The following is a 19,402-nucleotide window of genomic DNA, read 5'->3' as shown; positions in this document are numbered from 1 at the left end:
ATGACTAAGGAGCTCCACAAGGAGAGCAACAGAACCAAAAAATCTGGGCACAGGTGTCTTTTCCGAGACTGATACTTCAAACAAGGACCATGCATGGAGATAACTTAGAACTCGTGCACAGAAGCAGTCCATGGCAGCTCAGTGTCCAAGAGGATGTCCCAATAATAGGAACAGGGAGCATCTCTATGAACTCATTGGCTGGCTCTTTGATCACCTCCCCCTAAGGGGGGAGTAGCCTTACCAGGCCACAGAGGAAGACAAAGAAGCCAGTCCTGATGAGACTTGAAAGGCTAGGGTCAGATGGAAGGGGAGGAGGACCTCCCCTATCATTGGACTGGAGGAGGGGCATGGGAGAAGAAAATGGAGGGAGAGTGGGATTGGAACGGGTTGGGGGAGGCGACTACAGCTGGAATACAAAGTGAATAAACTGTAATTAATAAAAATAAAATAAAAATTAAAAAGATGCCCATCTGAATCATTTTTGTATACTATTTCATAGTTAACATAAATAATAATGTCACTATTTTATCATTGAATACCTAAATGAAACTCTCTAATAATGACATCACTTGAGAGAGATAATTGACTTTGAATCATAGCAAATACAGCTTCCTAAACACAAGTTCTGCAGTCATCACTGAAAACAGAATATTTAAATCTGACTGAGAGACATATGATTGGGTAATTATGTGCTACTATCAGCGTGATACTCATAGCATGAAAATCTTGCTATCCTAAACCCCAAAGCTAGGCCAGCCTTTCCTATGAGAAGCAATATTTACATGGCTGTGTATTGAAGTAGGCAGAGAAAAGAGTTACAGAGACGTTTGAGTCTGGGAAGACAAAAGTATGGAAAATAATTCTAGAAATATATAACCTACTTTAACTATCTTAAAACAAAGTAGGTATCAGGTTTGCCAATAAGGGTAGTGTTTATTTTTGTTAATAGCAAAATCCACAGGACTAAGAATTAGAAGACATGTTATTGAAATGAGAAACATTCAAATCCATAGAGAATTAAGTCATGGTATTATGGGATGAATATAATGGTTTGTTAAAAGATTGTGCTTCTATAGATAAGTTTCAAAAATCACTATTTCCCATTGCCCCAGAATTTCAAATATATAAGCAAAATAAATTTTCCCATTAACAAATAAGTTTAAGTAGAATAAAATGTGTACATATAAGTTATGCTGATACAAATATCTTCAAGGAGATTCTTAAAGCTTGACATGATGAAATGAACACATCAAACTGATAGTAGCTAAAGATAAAAATCTCTGTTAGCTGATTTAATGTGTCTGGTTTTATGTTGAGGTCTTTGATACACTTGGACTTCAGTTTTGTGCAGGGTGATAAATATGGATCTATTTGCATTTTTCTACATGTAGACATCCAGTTGGACCAGCACCATTTGTTGAAGATGCTATCTTTTTTCCATTGTATGGTTTTGGCATCTTTGTCAAAGATCATGTGTCCATAAGTGTATGGGTTTATTTCTGGGTCCTCTGTTCGTTTCCATTGATCTACCATTCTGTTTCTATGCCAGTACCATGCAGTTTTTAAAACTGTTGCTCTATAGTACAACTTAAGATCAGGGATGGAGATACCTCCAGAAGATCTTTTATTGTAGAGGATTGTTTTAGCAATTCTGGGTTTCTTGTTATTCCATAGGAAGTTGAGAATTTTTCTTTCCAGGTCTGTAAAGAATTGTGTTGGTAATTTGATGGGCATTGCATTGAATCTGTAGATTGCTTTTGGTAAGATGGCCATTTTTACTATGTTAATCCTGCCAAGCCATGAGCATGGGAGATCTTTCCATCTTCTGATATCTTCTTCTAATTCTTTCTTCAGAGATCGTCTAGAAAAAAAAGTGAGGAATACAATAGAACTCATTGGTACAGGAGAAAACTTCCTGAAAAGAACACCAACAGCACAGGCTCTAAGAGCAACAATCAATAAATGGGACCTCATGAAACTGAAAAGCTTCTGCAAAGCAAAGGACACCGTCATCAAAACAAAGCGACTGCCTACAGATTGGGAAAAAATCTTCACCAACCCTTTATCTGATTGAGGACTCATATCCAGTATATATAAAGAACTAAAGAAGCTGAAAAGCAGCAAACCAAGTAATCCACTTAAAAGATGGGGAACAGAGCTAAACAGAGAATTCTTTGGAGAGGAATATCGAATGGCAGAGAAGCACTTAAAGAAATGCTCAACCTCATTAGCCATTAGGGAAATGCAAATCAAAACAACCCTGAGATTTCACCTTACACCCATGAGAATGGCCAAGATCAAAAACTCAAGTGACAGCACATGCTGGAGAGGTTGTGGAGAAAGGGGAACCCTTCTCCACTGCTGGTGGGAATGTAAACTTGTACAACCACTCTGGAAATCAATCTGGTGCTTTCTTAGACAACTAGGAATAGCGCTTCCCCAAGATCCAGCCATACCATTCCTGGGAATATATCCAAAAGAGGCTCAAGTACACAAAAAGGACATTTGCTCAACCATGTTTGTAGCAGCTTTATTTGTAATAGCCAGAAGCTGGTAACAGCCAAGATGCCCCTCAACTGAAGAATGGATGCAGAAACTGTGGTACATCTATACAATGGAGTATTACTCAGCAATGAAAAATAAGGAAATCATGAAATTTGCAGGTAAATGGTGGGACCTGGAAAGGATCATCCTGAGTGAGTTGTCCCAGAAGCAAAAAGACACACATAGTATATCCTCACTCATATAGACATACAACATAGGACAAACCCACTAAAATCTGTGCATCTAAAGAAACTAAGCAAGAGAGAGAACCCTAACTAAAACGGTCAATCCCCATCCTGAAAGGCAAAGAGGATGGACATCAGAAGAAGAAGAAAACAGGAAACAAACTAGGAACCTACCATAGAGGGCCTCTGAAAGCCTCTGCCCTACAGACTATCAAAGCAGATGCTGAGCCTGATGGGCAACTATTGGGCAGAGTGAATGGAATTTTATGTAAGAAGTGGGAAATAGTAAGAGCTGGAGAGGACAGGGTCTCCACAAGGAGAGCAACAGAACAAGAAAATTTGAACACAGGGAACTTCCCTGAGACTCATACTCCAACCAAGGACTATTCATGGAGATAACCTAGAAACCCTGCATAGAAGTAGCCCATGGCAGTTCAGTGTCCAAGTGGGTTATATAGTAATGGGAAGAGGGACTGCCTCTGACATAATCTGATTGGCCTGCTCTTTGATCACCTCCCTCTAAGGGGGGAGCAGCCTTACCAGGCCACAGTAGAGGACAATGCAACCACTTTTGATGTGAACTGATAGACTAAGATCAGAAAGGAGAGGAGAACCTCCCCTATCAGTGGACTTGGGGAGGGGCATGCATGCAGAAAGGGAAGGAAGGGTGGGGTTGGGAGGGGAGGAGGGAGGGGCTTATGGGGGGATACAAATAGAATAAAGTGTAAAAAAAAATCTCTGTTAGCAAAAACCACATATCCAAGTTTTGTAGTGATATGTGGCCATATTATTATTTTTTTTACATGAAACTCAGGAGTAGTGATTCCATGAACTGTATCTTTTCAACAAATCAGTGGCATTCAGTGCACAGTTCCAGCACTCCAGTCTTTGCAAGGGAGAGCTACAAAGGTAACCAGAACTGTCCAATGAGAGAGATTGCGATGAGGATGTTGGCACAGAACACGGTGAAGCAGCTTAGAAAAAACTTAGGGAAGAATGTGTCATAATGTACTAGGTGAGTAAATGTTAAGATGAAGGAGGGAGAGATTTCCTAGCAGAGAGGAGTGATAAAATTGATGGAAATACGTTGATATGGAAAATGTAAGAATATAGTAGAGAAGCTGGGTGTGGTGGCACTTGCCTGCAATCCTAGCACTCAGGGAGGAAGAGGCAGGATGATATCAGTCAGTTTGAACCCAGGCTGGTCTACAAAGTGAGTCCAGGACAGCCAAGGCCACAACAGAAAAACCCTATCTCAAAAACAAAACAAAACAAATAGAAAAATTAGGAATTAAAATTAGAAGTAGGGATTTTTTAATTAAATTTTTATTTTTTATATTAATTACAGTTTATTTACTTTGTATTCCAGCTGTAGCCCCCTCCCAATCCCACCCTCTCTCCCTCATCTCCTCCCTGACCCTCTCTAAGTCCACTGATAGGGGAGGTCTTCCTCCCCTTCCATCTGACCCTAGCTTATCAGATCTCATCAGGACTGGCTGCAATGTCCTCCTCTGTGGCCTAGCAAGGTGCTCCTCCCTTGGGGGTGAGGATGAGTGGGGGGAGAGGTCAAAAAAACAGCCACTGAGTTCATGTCAGAGACAGTCCCTGTTCCCCTTACTAGGGTACCAACGTGTATACTGAGCTGCCATAGGCTACGACCAAGCAGGGGTTCACACACACCTAAACATAGTAAAGGCAATATACAGCAAGCCTATAGCCAACATCAAACTAAATGGAGAGAAACTTAAATCAATCCCACTGAAATCAGGAACAAGGCAAGGCTGCCCACTCTCTCCATATCTCCTCAACATAGTATCTGAAGTCCTAGCTAGAGCAATAAAACAACTAAAGGAGATTAAGAAGATACAAATCGGAAAGGAAGAAGTCAAAATACCACTATTTGCAGATGATATAATAGTATACATGAGTGACCCCAAAAATTCAACCAGAGAACTCCTTCAGCTGATAAAAACCTTCAGCAAAGTGGCCGGATACAAAATTAACTAAAAAAAAATCAGAAGCCCTCCTGTATACCAAAGATGAAAGGGCCGAGAAAGGAATTAGGGAAACAACACCCTTTATAATAGCCACTAGTAACAGTAAGTACCTTGATGTAACTCTAACCAAGCAAGTGAAATACCTGTTTAAAAAAAAAACTTGGAGTCTCTGAAGAAAGAAATTGAAGAAGATATCAGAAGATAGAGTAGGAATTTTAATGAATGTTATATGTTATAGAGATTTTAAATGTTATATATTTTAAAACTTAAAAGAATTAGAAAGTAAAGATGGGGCACAGAGTGGGTGAAATAATAAAATTAGATGAGTGTATGGTATGTTGAAAAGTAAGATTGGGTTATTTTTGTGTGCTTAAAAAACAAGTTTTAGGTAAAGAGAAGTGAGTACAAAAAGAGTAGAAATGGGAGAAAGATAGTATCCATGGTTACAGGTAAATCTGGATGAAGTGAAGTGGTCCCTAAGGTCATGTGGCTACAGAACAAATGGGCAGCATTTGAAAACTAGGAGAGGATGATCAAAGACAGTGATGAGCACTCTAAAGACAATCTATAAAAATTATCCTTTAACCGGAGATGGGTGCTTCTAGTGAATCTTTTGAGTGTCCATACATAGTCAACCTCCATACACAGATACAAGATACCCTTTCTTACAAACAGCACTGGAGCAAACACACAAAGCAAAGCACGAGTGGAGGAGCGTAGATTAAAAATTGCAGCACTCCACACTCTTCTCTGAAACCATGAATGCTCTTGTAATTTACTTTATGTAGAATTTCACCTGTTTCTTCACCACTGCATCCCAGAGTTTAGCCCAGTACCAGGCATACAACAAACTTATGATAAATAATTCTTAATTAAATTGATATATTTTCCATTACAGCAACAACATATGAATGTTAAAGTGAAGAATGATTATCAAATTTATTCTTTCAAAAGTATTTAGCATTCATTTTAAAATATACTATTTTCTTCTTGTACTCTGTTTTCCTATTGGCATGAAATGGAGAGGATGATGCATGATGGTTTTGAGCAATTTTTACTTACACTCTTAAATTACAAGTGAGAAGAGACACTTCTGAGCTCAATCAGACTGAGTAAATCATATTTGAATATTGTTTGAAATTCAATTTCAGATAACTAGAACTGCAGGTTATCACAAGTGCCAACTGTCCCAGCTCCAGCTCCATGAAAAGCGAGTGTACTGTGTGTTCTGGTTTGATTTGCACATCTGTTGAACTGCAACTTTCCGCAAAGGATTATCCTATTAGGAAGTATCATCTTGGCAGATTAAAGATGATTATCTATTCAATTTTGTATAACAGACCATTAAAAAGAAGGGGGTTCTTCAGTTACTGACTCTAGATCATGTAGCATGTGTACATCGAATTCTAACTGTTACCATTTAATCTCTTAACTGGTGTATTCGCTTAAATTAAAACAATCCATTCCTTTTAGGTTTCCAAACTGCATCCCTTGGAAAAATTCAAAGCGCTGATGTCTCATATTGCTTTATACAAACATTTTTTTTTATTAATTTGCCATATTTCAAACCTACATATGATTGGCATACACATTTGATCTTTATTATATCAGCATAGCTCATTATTGTTTCTAAATGATGCCAATATATCATTGGCATAATATATCCACAATTTACTCCTCATGCTTGATTTATAGACACAAAGCTTTATGAAGTTTTGGCTTACGGGTGGTGGAAAAAATAATTTGATAGCAGCACCTTGTTCATTTGTTTACAAGTGTGCATTTAAAGATATTTTTAATATAAAACCACAGGGAATCATCATTAAATATAATGATGCTAATGTAGGATCGATCAGGTCTGGGGCATGTGCTTTTTTCCAGCTGTTTGTATGTAATCACATATACAAGCCTTATAAGGAACTTCTAAACAGATCAAAGCAAGTCCTTGGGCCGTCTTCCATATCCTGTTCTAAATAAGCTTCATTGTAGCTCTTCATGGGAGAACTAAGATACAGTCACAGCTGACTTGTTTAAAATGCTACATAAGACTGAGGAATTAACCCAAGTGTGACCTTGTGTGGTCCATGCAAGGGAACCTGCAGTAGCTGCCCACAGCTACACAATGCTGCAGTTGGTAATGTTAACTAGTCATTTCTGCTCTGGTTTAAACAGATTCTTATTCTATACACTCCTTTAGGAGGACTTTGGCCTCCTCATTATTAATATGCTAGAATATATGAATCTTTCTGCCAAAATTTCTATGGCTACATATGTAAGATTTACAGGTCGGTTTTCTATGGAATGTGGCTGCCACTAAAATGTGGGGCACAGATTTGGGTCACTGTTAGTCCCCAGTGTCCCCTCATTCTGTCCCTGTGTCCTGTTGAAACTCCTCTCCTTGTCAGCAAGCCTTCCTCATTTTGTTTGTGTACGTGTCTCTCTGAGCTTGGAAATGATCGCTTCATTAGCGTGGCTGGGGCTTATTTGAGGGTGCTTCGGCAATTTACCGATGGCTACATCACTGAAGTAAACGATACTGCCTTCCCCAGCAACCAACAGCTTTCCATAGTCCCTCAGGGATGGGTGGGGCCTCGTGAACCCCTCCCTGTGGGTAATGAATTGTTCACAGCTTGCTTTAGTCTTCTGCAGGTCACCACAGTGGCAGCAAGTTGGCGAGTACAGTAGCATGTTACATCCAGAGGACAGTCTCAGAGCCCCCATCCCCACCCTGCCTGCCCTCTCCCTCTCCAAGACTTTCCCTGACTCTTCAGGGGGGTGGTATAGATACTCTCATTTAGGACCTGGCATTCAATATCCATTTATTCTCAGTACTTGGATCGGTTCTGAGTCTCTCCATTGACTCCCACCTGCTGCAAAAAGAAGTGTCGCCACCAACGGTTGGGAGTGGTGTTAATCCTGCCGAGCAAACTGTAGTGGAGTCTAAGGTCTCAGCATGGCGCCTGACTTCATGTCATGATCTGGGATGGGCAAGGCTCATTTTTTTTTTAATTTCTAAAAAAAAGCCTTGATTTTTGTATCAAATCCTGTATCTTTTCTAAGCAAGAAGAAAATTTTACTTTTATTTAGATGGTTAATTTTCAGGTTGTAAATAACGGATAGGGGAATTTAAATGTTTAGTATAATTAGGACATCATGTCTTAATTATGCTGACTACAAGGAAAAATGATACATTATAGATTATCTAAAAATTCGACTGTAAATCAAATTGATGAAATCACTAAATTCAAACTTTTGGGTTTTGTAGAAGAGAAAAGGAAATCAGAAATGTTTGGCTGTCCTGTACAATTTCACATCTCAGGGCAGGTGGATTTTATCCTTCAGTCTTGACTTTGTGTTTGACTCATGTGTCCTTTTCAAGCTCCTGAGATGTGAATGAGTTCCCAGATAGTTTCTGCAAGTTCAGGCAAGCCTCAGAGAAGAAAAGAAATGTGCATTTTAGGGTTCTTAATTCATGATTCCCGAAGCTAGGTAGAATTCCAAAGGGAGCCTGCACATGCTTAGGCAGCGAAGTTATCATGATATAAATCTCATGCCCTTTTAATCATAACAGGTTAACAAGACTCAGCTCCATGTGTAAATTCTATTGTAATTTAGGGAAATCGGGCAATTCCCATGTCAAAATCCATCAGAAATTGTGAATTTCAAGTGAGCTTTAGTTTTCAGTATAGACGACTTACTCTTTGAATCACAGCCTGTTCCTGGATAACAAATGAATATCATAGTTACCAACCAATGAGAAGAGATACTAAAATACCACTCCAGGCTTATGGCCATAATGCTCTGTGCATTGATGATCATTGTCTCTGCTTTCATGGATCTCTGGTTAGTATGTCCTTAATTAAAATTTTCAAGAAATTCACATTAGTATTGGCATGTTACTTCTTGTGTTCACTGATAGTAAATTAAGTTGCTTTTATGATGGAGCATAATAAGACAAAAATCAAAGAAAAAATAGCTGTTATTATAGAGAAAGCTTGAAGCCTGTCCCTATGAAACTCCAATTTTTCTTAATGTAATTCTCGATTTATGGTAATTAAATGAAACAGTTTTCACAGAACTGGAAGACCATGTAAATTTATTAATACAAATAAGTAATTAAAGCTCTCAAAACTCTTCCAAGTGGAAGAAATAAAACCCATCTAAGAGGTCTGTGATGGTTGAAAGAAAAGTCCTATCTCTGCATGCCACCCTCATCCCCTCCCAGCTCTCCTCTATATTCCAAGGGGCAGCACATGTCCTGCAAACCCACTCTGTCTGTATACGCAAAGGGCTCTACATTGATTTCCATAGGTTCTCCTCATTCCTTGCTCCGGTATCAAAGGGATCTGTATTCACTTAAGAACAAAATAGAACCAAAATTAAATAATAGAGCCTTAAATTAATTGAGTGGGGTCCTGTGTTCATCTATGCCTTTTATTTTGCCCTCTGTTCTGAAGGCTCTGTGTCCCAAGACATGCACGTTAGAGGATTAGTTCCATCTTCCTAAGCTTGAGGCATGAAAGAAGTTGGCTTATTTTGTTCCTTTCTTATTTTAGTTTCTAATATTCATGTCTAATTAAGCGAGAACATACACAGAAGACAGCTGAGGGTGCAGTTCTATGGCAGGGTGCTTGCCTGGCTGCTATGAGGTTCTAGGCTCTGTTCTTAGTATCACCATCACCTCTCCAGCCATCTCTACATAGCTTTCCTATTTATAAAATTTACTAAGTGACTATCATATGTTATGCATTGTGCAGGGACTAAAACCTCGATATCACTTGATCATGAAAGACCAAAAAAGGGGGGGGGGCACAGAGCTGAAATTTGGACAAAAAAAAAAGCCCTTTTACATTCCTTCTCATGACTCATGTGGCCCTTGCCAGGTAACTGATAGTGAAAATATAAACCCCTATGCAAAGCTCCAGGACTTCAGATTGGACATGCAACCTGTGCAGAAGCTTGCTGAGAGGGGCAGATGATTTGGCATTCACTGAATGGATAAGAAGTGATTCTTGGGGTGGGGTTGGAGGTCCAGCCCCCAGTAGTAAAGAGCAGGTGTTTGTTTTGCCCAAAAGACATGTAAAAAAAATGTGGCAGCTGAGATCAAATTTTGATAGTTTTTTTTTTTTATTTCAGAGACAACTAGTTGATAATTAATGCCTACAACAGGATGCTGTATCTCAGTCACCTTCATGTAAAACATCTCCATTTGATCAGTGTGTGTGTATGGGGGGGATTTCAGTATTTAGAGCAAAAGCGTACCATTTTTGGACATATATCACCCATCAGTATAGAACCACATTCTGTTATGGAAAGAATCTGAGAATATACAACTTGTTTCTCAGGATCTAGATGGCCTGGCTTGCAGTACTAACTCAACATTTGAACAGCAATGCCCAATGAGATTGATAAAGTTTTGGAATCTCAGTTTCTTCATCTGTAGAATGGGACAAGAACACCACGATTAATTTTTACTCAGAATTAAAAAGGACAGGAGCCCCCTCCTATGACTATAAAGACGGAAGTGGGAGACTCACTCCGGAGGTGTGGGCTGCCTCATGACAAAAACAGTTCTCCCTGAGTGTCCTTCCTTAGTGACGATTTTTCCTTTTTGTGTTGTCCACTGGGCAGTGGTTCTCCAATTCCTGCTCTCCCTTTTGACCCCTGAGTTGTAGGATTTTCAGCTCTGGCTGGAGGATCACAAGCTATGCTTACATGGGCCTGTGTAAGCTTCTGGAATTTTCTCCTCTATGTTTTAAATGTCTTTCTCTTGGCTTTAAGCCATCATGCACAAATCCTTGCTCTGTTAGCAAGTAGATGGGGTAGAAGAACCTCTGCTTGTCTCTCCGTCCTGCCCTCACCCTTCTGTGCTCTGTCCTGTCAGTCTGTCCATTCCTGGGGTAAGATATAGTAACTGAAGCTGAGCAGTACCCTGGGGTCAGTCATGTGGCTTGCCTGATTCATCCTGTCTCAGGAACCATTGTTGTATATTACCTTTTTGAATTGCTCACCATTCAGTGTTTGACAACTGCTATTGCTTCAACATTTTTTTTCCTACTCTTCCCCACCCTCCATCCCTCCATCCTCCCACTGTTTGGAATTCTCTCTGGCAAGTCCCTGGTATCTACTCATGCCTGGAGTGGAAGATCATACACATTTCTGACATTGCATATGTGAAGTTTAGAAATACTTAGAAATTCTACCCAAATCATTCATTAAATATTAGAGAAAAAGAAACAAACAAACAAACCCTGGCTTGCACACTAGTAGTAATTTTTTCCTCATGTATGCTCCATCAGAGAGATTTAAACAGAAACTGACTTTGTTTGTTGTTGTTTTGGGGTTTTGGTTTTTTTGAGACAGGCTGTCTCTGTGTAGCCTTTGCTGTCCTGGACTCACTGTCCTCAAGCCCAAAGAGATCCACTTGCCCCTGCTTCCTAAATGCTGGGATTAAAGTTTGCGCTGGCTTGTTTGTTTGGTTTTTTTGAGACATGGTTTTTCTGTGTAGTCCTGGCTGTCCTGGAACTCATTCTCTAGGCCAGGCTGGCCTTGAACTCAGAGATCTGCCTCCTCTGCCTCCCAAATGCTGGGATCAAAGGTATGCGGCCCCACCACCACCCAACTAGAAACTGACTTTTAAATTACAGAATGATGCATTGTAGCCTTTATTAACTGACACTGATCAATTTAAGCCAAAGATTTTGGGGAATAGTTTGCTTTGAAAAATTAGGTTGAGGAGAGTCTGTTACTTTTCATCTTGTTCAAGAGAAAAAGTTTGTTTTGTTTTTTTTTTTGCTGTTTTTTTTTTGTTGTTTTGTTTTGTTTTTTTGTTTTTTTTTGTTTTGTTTTGTTTTTTCCTTTTGGTCTCCCATTTTAGTGTTTTGGGCCTGGTTCTGCTCATGAGGAACATTTGGGATTTTCTCCAAAGGCTGAGAAACTTTGCCCGTTTGAATGATCTGATACCCGCAGGCTTTCCACAGAAGAGCCTCCATCTGGCTCAGATTTCTGCCTCTGCATTTTCTAGAGATGTGACTTCATTACAAATGCACTGGAATTACCTTCTTCAAAGGAGCAAAAAATATTGCTGACGTATGTAAACAGTGAAATGAGAGATGTGGAAAGAGATATGTATAAATCTTTTCAGTTTGCTTGTATTGCTTTCACCATGCAACTGCATCTAACGTCTTCTGAAACAGGGATAAAGTTTGAATGAAAAAAAAATATGACATTTAAAATATGCCAAGTGAGAGTTATTATTTAGATAGTGAATATTCACAAAAACGTGTTGTTTCATATTCCTGGGAAGCTCTTTGCTTAATGAGAAAGGAACATTTATCCTCTCATAAATACAGTATTATAAATATAATACAGTATTATAAATACAGTATATATATAATACTGTATAATAATTATACAGTATTATAATTTATACTAAGATATGGATGCACCTATAAACAAAGATAATCTGTATTTGTCACAGGCAATGTACTTGTAAATAAAATATTATGTAAATAATGCTATGCCACACACAGTTCTTTTATCAAATGTGCTAGTGGCTGATTCAGCAGTGGAAAAGCAAAGCCACACACATGATTTACACATGGGCAAATGTTTAAACATATACGAACATTTCGTAACTCATAAGGCATTCTTAGTTAACCATTTCAACATGGCCTCAATATCCTTCAAGAATGAGGGTATAGCCTTGTGTCTTTTTTCCATTGACTGGTAGACAGTGGATACTTTAGCCACCCACAAACTGACTCACTTTCATTATTCCTAAGGTGAAAACTGATTTATCAGATTTCCTGTAGCTTTAAGACGCATGGTAGAAGATAGAATTCAGATTTCCTTATTGCAGGACACCATTATCCCGTTGAATCTCCACTAAACACTAAGACAAACATCTACTCTATTATTTCCAGGAAGAAAGTTAGTTAGGGTGACTAAATAATTTCTGTAAGGTCTAAAGAATGCAGAAGATGTTGTTAAATCTAACAGTATGAAGTACACCGAAACCTCTGGGGTATAAACTTATTTATAAAAGCTACATGTTAGAAACTATGTACCAAAAAACGGTATCAATCATAAAACAGATAAAGAATCTTACATTGTATTAGATTTTCAGTCACTAGAAAGCCAGTATCTACAAAAATCACTCCTAGTTTATAGAGACTGTAGCACAGACCCTTTCTCTAGATGCCCTGCAATGAGACTGATCCAGATACAGGATGACCACTTAGAATATGTAACAGCCACACATTTCTTGTTTGAAAAACTTAGCCAAGATGTTATCCAGATATTAGCATGTACTACATAATATCAAGGCAGTTCATGTGAATTGACAATGACTTTCCCTTAGGCCCAGAGCACAGTTGAGGCAGTTGGAAGACTTTTGCCTCTACCAGGGCTTCATTAATGAAGTTGTGATGAATAACGCCTTGGTTAATATTGTCACAAATTTTGAGCAGGAAATGTGGCTTGGCAAAACTCAACATGTGCTCTCCATAAATGTATTTTATTTTTAGCAAGGTCAATCTTATTTTGCTCTTTTGGAATCATTATACCACAGAAGCTTGCAATAGCTTGCCCTGTGAATAAACAGAAATTCGTCATGTTCAGATGAATACACATTTTGGCTTTATTAAGTCAGACTTGATTTTATCATTATATTTCAGATATTTTCATAATGCAATTCTGCTACATTTCTTTACTGAATATTTTATTCCAAATAAATAGCAAGTAGCAAAGATGTAAAAGTCACTTATCCTTGTTATGATTTTGGTCATCTCCAGATCTGCATTCTTCTTTACTCTCCTTAGAAGAACAAAATTCCTAGTACTGTACTTTGTGTTTTTTTTTTTTATCTTTCTACTCATGTTCTAATTCAGTCTCAGAGTCCCATTAATTTACCCAACTTTGGCATATATTTTAACCTTTTAAAAAGTGTCATTGAGGATGTCTGTAGAGAAGCTCAGGTTTCTAATTATTCAATGAGAAAAACCTTATGACAGTAACTTCTCAAGCATGTTGAATTAAAATTATTATCATGTGTTCTTTGAAAAAAATGGTCAAAGGATGGGAAGGTCAGACTGAAATTATGTTGCCTTGTCCTGATAACAGGGTCTCTGGTTTGCAGTTTGTGTCCTTTATGTTTCTCATCATTTTACCATTGATTCTCTATACTTCGCATATGTCTATGATCAGTTGTTTGGTGATCATGGGGAAAAAAGTAGCTGGACTCTAATATATTGATTGGGGCACCAGAAGATAGATGCTGATATTTATTTAAAATGATGTTTGCCTGGCTGTTCAAAGAACTTTCCAACTGGAAAGCAAAGGTCAATAGAAAGTCAGCAGCAACACATGTAATAATGATAATTAAACATAAAGCTTTCTTTTTTGATTGTGCAATAGTTTTTTAAAAAGCTCTTAGCTTCTATTATTAGAATGTACAGGCTTAGGTGTTACCATTCCAAGTTCCACATTCAAAGACACAAGTATTTAAATGCCCGTTCAAGATAATGAAGATGGGTTTAGGGGTGTCACTTGTCTGTTATACCTTAATAGAAGCTCCTGTGGAGATCTGATTCCAGTGCAGATACACATGTCAGAGCACTATGCTGAAATATTAATACTTACATGTAACACTACAGAATGAAATTCCAACTGATATTTGTAATCTTTTATTCTGCATAGTGCCTCATCTTTCAGTTCTGGCAGACCATAAATGTCATAATGTCACGAATATTACTAAAAACCTCTCTTTTGTTTTGGAAAATTTCACTTAAGCTCAGGACCTTCCTACTTCTAAGTTGTAAGTATCACAGGCTTTTTCCACCATACCCGGTAACTAAAGGTAACTAAAAATTCATTGTTTACAATATCATGTATATGTTCATATGTAATGAAAATGTAACATATACTTCAAGAAGATAACTTACCATTTACACTTTCAGATGTTTAATAGTAATAACATAAAACCAGTTCCAAGAATTACACAGCTATTGTCCAGAATTGCTCTTGGTATATTTCTGCTTCTGGACCAGAGAATTAGTATGAACTATGTTTTGTTTTGTTTTGTTTTTTTAAATAAAGCATCATCTTTTCTTCTTATACATTTATTTCCTCCTTTACAACTGAAGTTTTGTCATATTGAGATTTTAATATATCACAAATAACTCAAAGCCTTGGAGAAATTCTCAAAATTTCAAGAACCTTAAATATACATCACGCTATCAAGGGGAAGATGTACTGTCCTTTCCTCATTTACCAGAGTCTGTCATTAAAGACGGAGATTCAGCAGTACTTTAATCTCCTAAGTGGACAATTGGAATCATTTCTCTTCACAGCGGAATCCATTCTTTTCATCATCAATAGGGAGAAAATATTTCGTCTGCTTGATAATTTTTATATTATTTGCGAGGAAATGCTATAAAAAGTTTTATACAGCATAAAACACTTAACTACAATAATATATGAATATGTACATAAATTCTAGAGCATTTATGAGCAATTTATTAATTTGCTTATAATTAACCTATTTCATTAAAATGTTTCAAATTCATCTCAAGGCAGTTTTTGTCCTTCTCCTCTCAGTTGCTGGTGTTACAGGAAGCCGAGTTGGCTTAACCTGGGCTAGGAGTCTCTGTGGGCTATAAAGGGACTTCTGATGCTGCAAGCAAGCTTATCGTGTGACTACATTAATATCACCTCTCTTTGTTCAGAATTTCCCTGTGTGATTGTATTTCTTTCATAAGAAGACTCATGATTTTGAGAAACACCATAGCTGCTATGGTTTCTGTTTTCAAAACAGAAAATTACATTCAAGCAGTACCAAAAAACTTTAGGAGAAAAAAAAGGCATCTCAGATAAAAACATTAATGTTAGTTTGGTGACAAGAGTGAGAGAATAACGGATCCTACCGGTTGAGTCAAAGTTCACTTCGTTGCCGGCACTTGGACCCACATCAATGGACACAATGGGAATGAGATTCCGGAAGTCCCACAGCTTTATAACTCCGCGGGCATCGCAGGATGCTATTATGTGGCCCTTGAAAACATCACAAAAGAAATAGACATAAGCCATGCCCTCCTTTGATCCCAGCACTCAGGCAGTCAGAGGCAGGTGGATTTCTGTGAGTTTGAGGCCAGCCTGGTCTACAAAGCAAGTCTAGGATAGCCAAGACTACACAGAGAAGCCCTGTCCCGAAAAACAAAACAAACAACAACAAAAAAGGACATAGATATAGAAATATAGTAAACCACAGTAAAACCATAAACATGTATTTGTGTTACAGTTTTATCAATGCCACAAAAAACTAATTCTCTAGCCTAAAAAGAAATCATATCTTCATCTTGGATACAATATTACATCAAATTATATTCTTAAGATATGAAATCTTACGTTAAAATTATGAAGATAAATTCTAAGAAATTAGATTTTAGTTACGTTGAAATATGGTAAAAAAATACCGTTATGTAAATAGTATGTATATGAGATATGTGACGCATAAAACTACAAATATGAAACATTGTCTCATATGTGCATGCATTTCATTTAATAAGCTTCTAATTAATTAGCACTGCTAATTGATTCCACAAATAAAGGGAAAATAGGGAGTTAGGAAGAAAAAGAGATGCAATGGTCAGGAGATTGATTGGGTTCAAGCAAAACTGGCTGCAGATAAACAATAATTATTGTGGTCTGTTAAACAAACTTCTCAGTAGAGATGTCTGGGCTCTTTCGTGAACATATTGTATCTGTTTGTTAATGCTTATGCTATTGCAGGAAAAATGCTAAAAACAAACAATTTTATAGAGCATTAGATACTTAATTACAATTAATAGCTGCTGTGTTGGAACAAGAAAAAAAAGGTGTGTTCGGGTGCAGCAGAGGGAACACAGAAAGGTAGATGGATCAAGTGCAATGAAGAAAAGAGAGAGAATGTCTTTGTCTGCAGAGTAATCAGTCTATGCCCACCCATTGGGGGGGGGTCCGTGGCAGTCTAGACTTCCTGTCTAGACCATGGCCTCTCAGATAAATGTCACTTTTTGGGAATCACTCCACGACAGTAACTTGGAATGGGGTGATGGGCAAGAAAGGTCTTCTGCCCTTTTTCTACCCTCATCCTTATTGTTTCTGCGTTCACCTTTTTTGCCTATTCATAAATGCAGTGAACTGCTACATTAGAACCATATCACTGTTCACATTCATTCCTTAGACTCTTTTCAATTGGTTTTACATTTTCTTTTTAAAATTAAGTTTGATTTTAACTATCAAGTCAAAACTTTCTTTTTTTTTAATTTTTAAAAATATTAGGGCTGGGGGGATTGCTCAGCGGTTGAGAGCACTGACTGCTCTTCCAGAAGTCCTGAGTTTGATTCCCAGCAACCACATGGTGGCTCACAACCATCTATAACGAGATCTGGTGCCCTCTTCTGGTGTGCATGAAAACAGAGCATAAAATAAATAAATAAAATCTTAAAAAAATATTAAAGGTATTAAATTTATTACTAAAGAACTTTGTTATTTTAACCAAGGTCATTTTTTTTTAAATTTCCTGAAAGGATTACATCCCTCCTATAAGAACTGAATAACCTTTATAAAGAAGAGTTCAAGGGATTAGTTTCCATGTCCCTAAACACACCAGTGGTACAGGAGATTCCATTAGTTTTAAAATTCTGTAACTACTTTCATTGGCACAGCAACATGAAAGCTGTATCCCCAATCTAACAAATGAGATGCTTAATCTTTTCAATGACTTAAAAAGAGCAGAGAGAATTTGAAATTTCCTCAAGTATATAAACACATTTTACAAGAATTGTGAGGAACCAGTGAGTTCCCCTCCAGAAAAATGAAAGAATAGTTCACGGTCTTAGCAGGGAATATTAATGTCACAAATTAGAAATAGTTCTTTCCAAATACAAAGACTTTCCATCATCCTCAGACATCACAAATTGGATATTTGTTCAACCTGGAGAACATAGTAGATAAGTTTTAATCAGAATTTAATTTGGGGACACCTCTTGCCACAGGCATGTTTATTGACTTAGAATTTGTCTGGTGACTTGAAATTAAAATGGGTGTAAAAAATATACCAATGAATATTATCACAATGAATATTAAACCTTGAGGAAATACATTAAAAATTTTAAAATATTGTCTTCATTTATATTGGGTCAAAATAAATATTAAAATGCCTTTATGCTTAATAGCCAAAGATGTTACTGTCAAATGATGAATGTTCAGTAGTTTAAAAATACTAAAACAATTCAACAATTTATAACATGCTTTTAATAAACTATGTGATGTATTATGTGATTCAGTAAAATGAGTGCATGGTAATGTTTACAAACCTTTGAGCCGTGACCATAATTTAACCATGGTTTTAATTGCCTTAGGAAGTTAGAAGCAATGACTAAGGAAGTGTTATGATAAACTGAACATAAGTTATCAAGAGCTAGAAGTTGATTTTTAGACTTGATAACTGCATGACACTAGTTAATAAAGGAACTACTTAGTTATACAAAGCAGGCAGGGTACATGGACAGCCTATGATGGTGTTTGCAGCATAGTGGAGCTCCAGAAGATAACCATTAAATCGGAAGGTGAATAATAACACCAGGGAGTTAATCGTAATGTTTTAGTTTAATCCGAGTCTAGTCTTAGCAGTATTAAGACTAATATTAATTTTAGTTCTCAGGGTTTTGAGTCAGAAACAAGCAATATAGATGATAAAGAGGGTTATTAAGAACTTGGATGTCCTAACGACTCTGGAGAGTGCCTTTTCTCATTCAGTTAAACTGGAAGAACATCAGCCCACATCCCTCCTTAGAGTCTGGAACTATAATCTAACATAGAAGAAACACATCCTGCACTGTCGTATGGTCAGCAAGCAGCCAGGAGCTTCTTAACGCCAAGTTGATGCCAAGAGCTGCAGGGAGACAGCTCACTTCACTGCCCCTCTCTCTTTCTCTCACAACACAGCATGCTGATACATTGTAAGAAAATGAAAAAATGGAATGCTAATGGGGTCATTTACAATTTCAGTTAATTTAAGACTGTTTCATAAAGCAATAATATCTGTTAAACACATAAAATATATCATGTGACTGTGATTTTTAATGCAGGTTTTACAAGCTGGGACATTAACATACAACTGTGGTAAAAGGGCTATACCACAGACAGTTAAGGCAAGTCCTAGATAGGCACAGTTTTCTATAGGAAAGATCTTATATTGCGGGTTAGGATTAAATGCTTTTGATTGATCATAGAAGACATAGGTACAATCTTCTTAGACTTAAAAAGAACTCTGAGTAAATGCTAAATTCATATGACTCAAAATGTTATTTTTAAAATGCACAGAAAGGGTCAGAAATCTAAGTTGTAAAAAATGTTTTGTGATCACAAGAACCAAGAAATTATAAGCATGCATCATGCATCACCTTTTACCTTAGGGTAGTAGTTCTCAACCTTCCGAATGCTGCGTCCCTTTCATACAGTTCCTCAGGTTGTGGTGACCCCCCCACCATAAAATTATTTTTGTTGCTACTTCATAACCTTAATTTTGTCACTGTTACCAGTAACAATATGCAGGATATTTGATCCCTTTGAATCTGTTTCTAGTTGTAGTGTGGGTCAACCCTAGCACACACCTTTAATCCAAGAGCTTTC

At 37.5% G+C, this 19,402-nt stretch overlaps 1 protein-coding gene across 6 annotated transcripts in view; it reads right to left on the bottom strand.

Annotated features, from left to right (window-relative positions):
* Spag16 (sperm associated antigen 16) overlaps positions 1–19,402 on the bottom strand; it is a 910,901-nt gene that overhangs the window by 245,675 nt on the left and 645,824 nt on the right. For all 6 annotated transcript variants that reach the window (XM_060368580.1, XM_060368581.1, XM_060368577.1 and 3 more), the window contains one exon: positions 15,652–15,778. In XM_060368580.1, the coding sequence (XP_060224563.1) occupies positions 15,652–15,778 (127 nt within the window). The remainder of the gene's footprint in view (positions 1–15,651; positions 15,779–19,402) is intronic.

The sequence above is a fragment of the Meriones unguiculatus genome, chromosome 15 (assembly GCF_030254825.1).
Source record: "Meriones unguiculatus strain TT.TT164.6M chromosome 15, Bangor_MerUng_6.1, whole genome shotgun sequence".
NCBI classification, from domain to species: Eukaryota; Metazoa; Chordata; class Mammalia; order Rodentia; family Muridae; genus Meriones; species Meriones unguiculatus.
The sequence above is the reverse complement of the archived record's forward strand: the minus strand, read 5'-3'. Positions and strand labels throughout refer to the sequence as shown.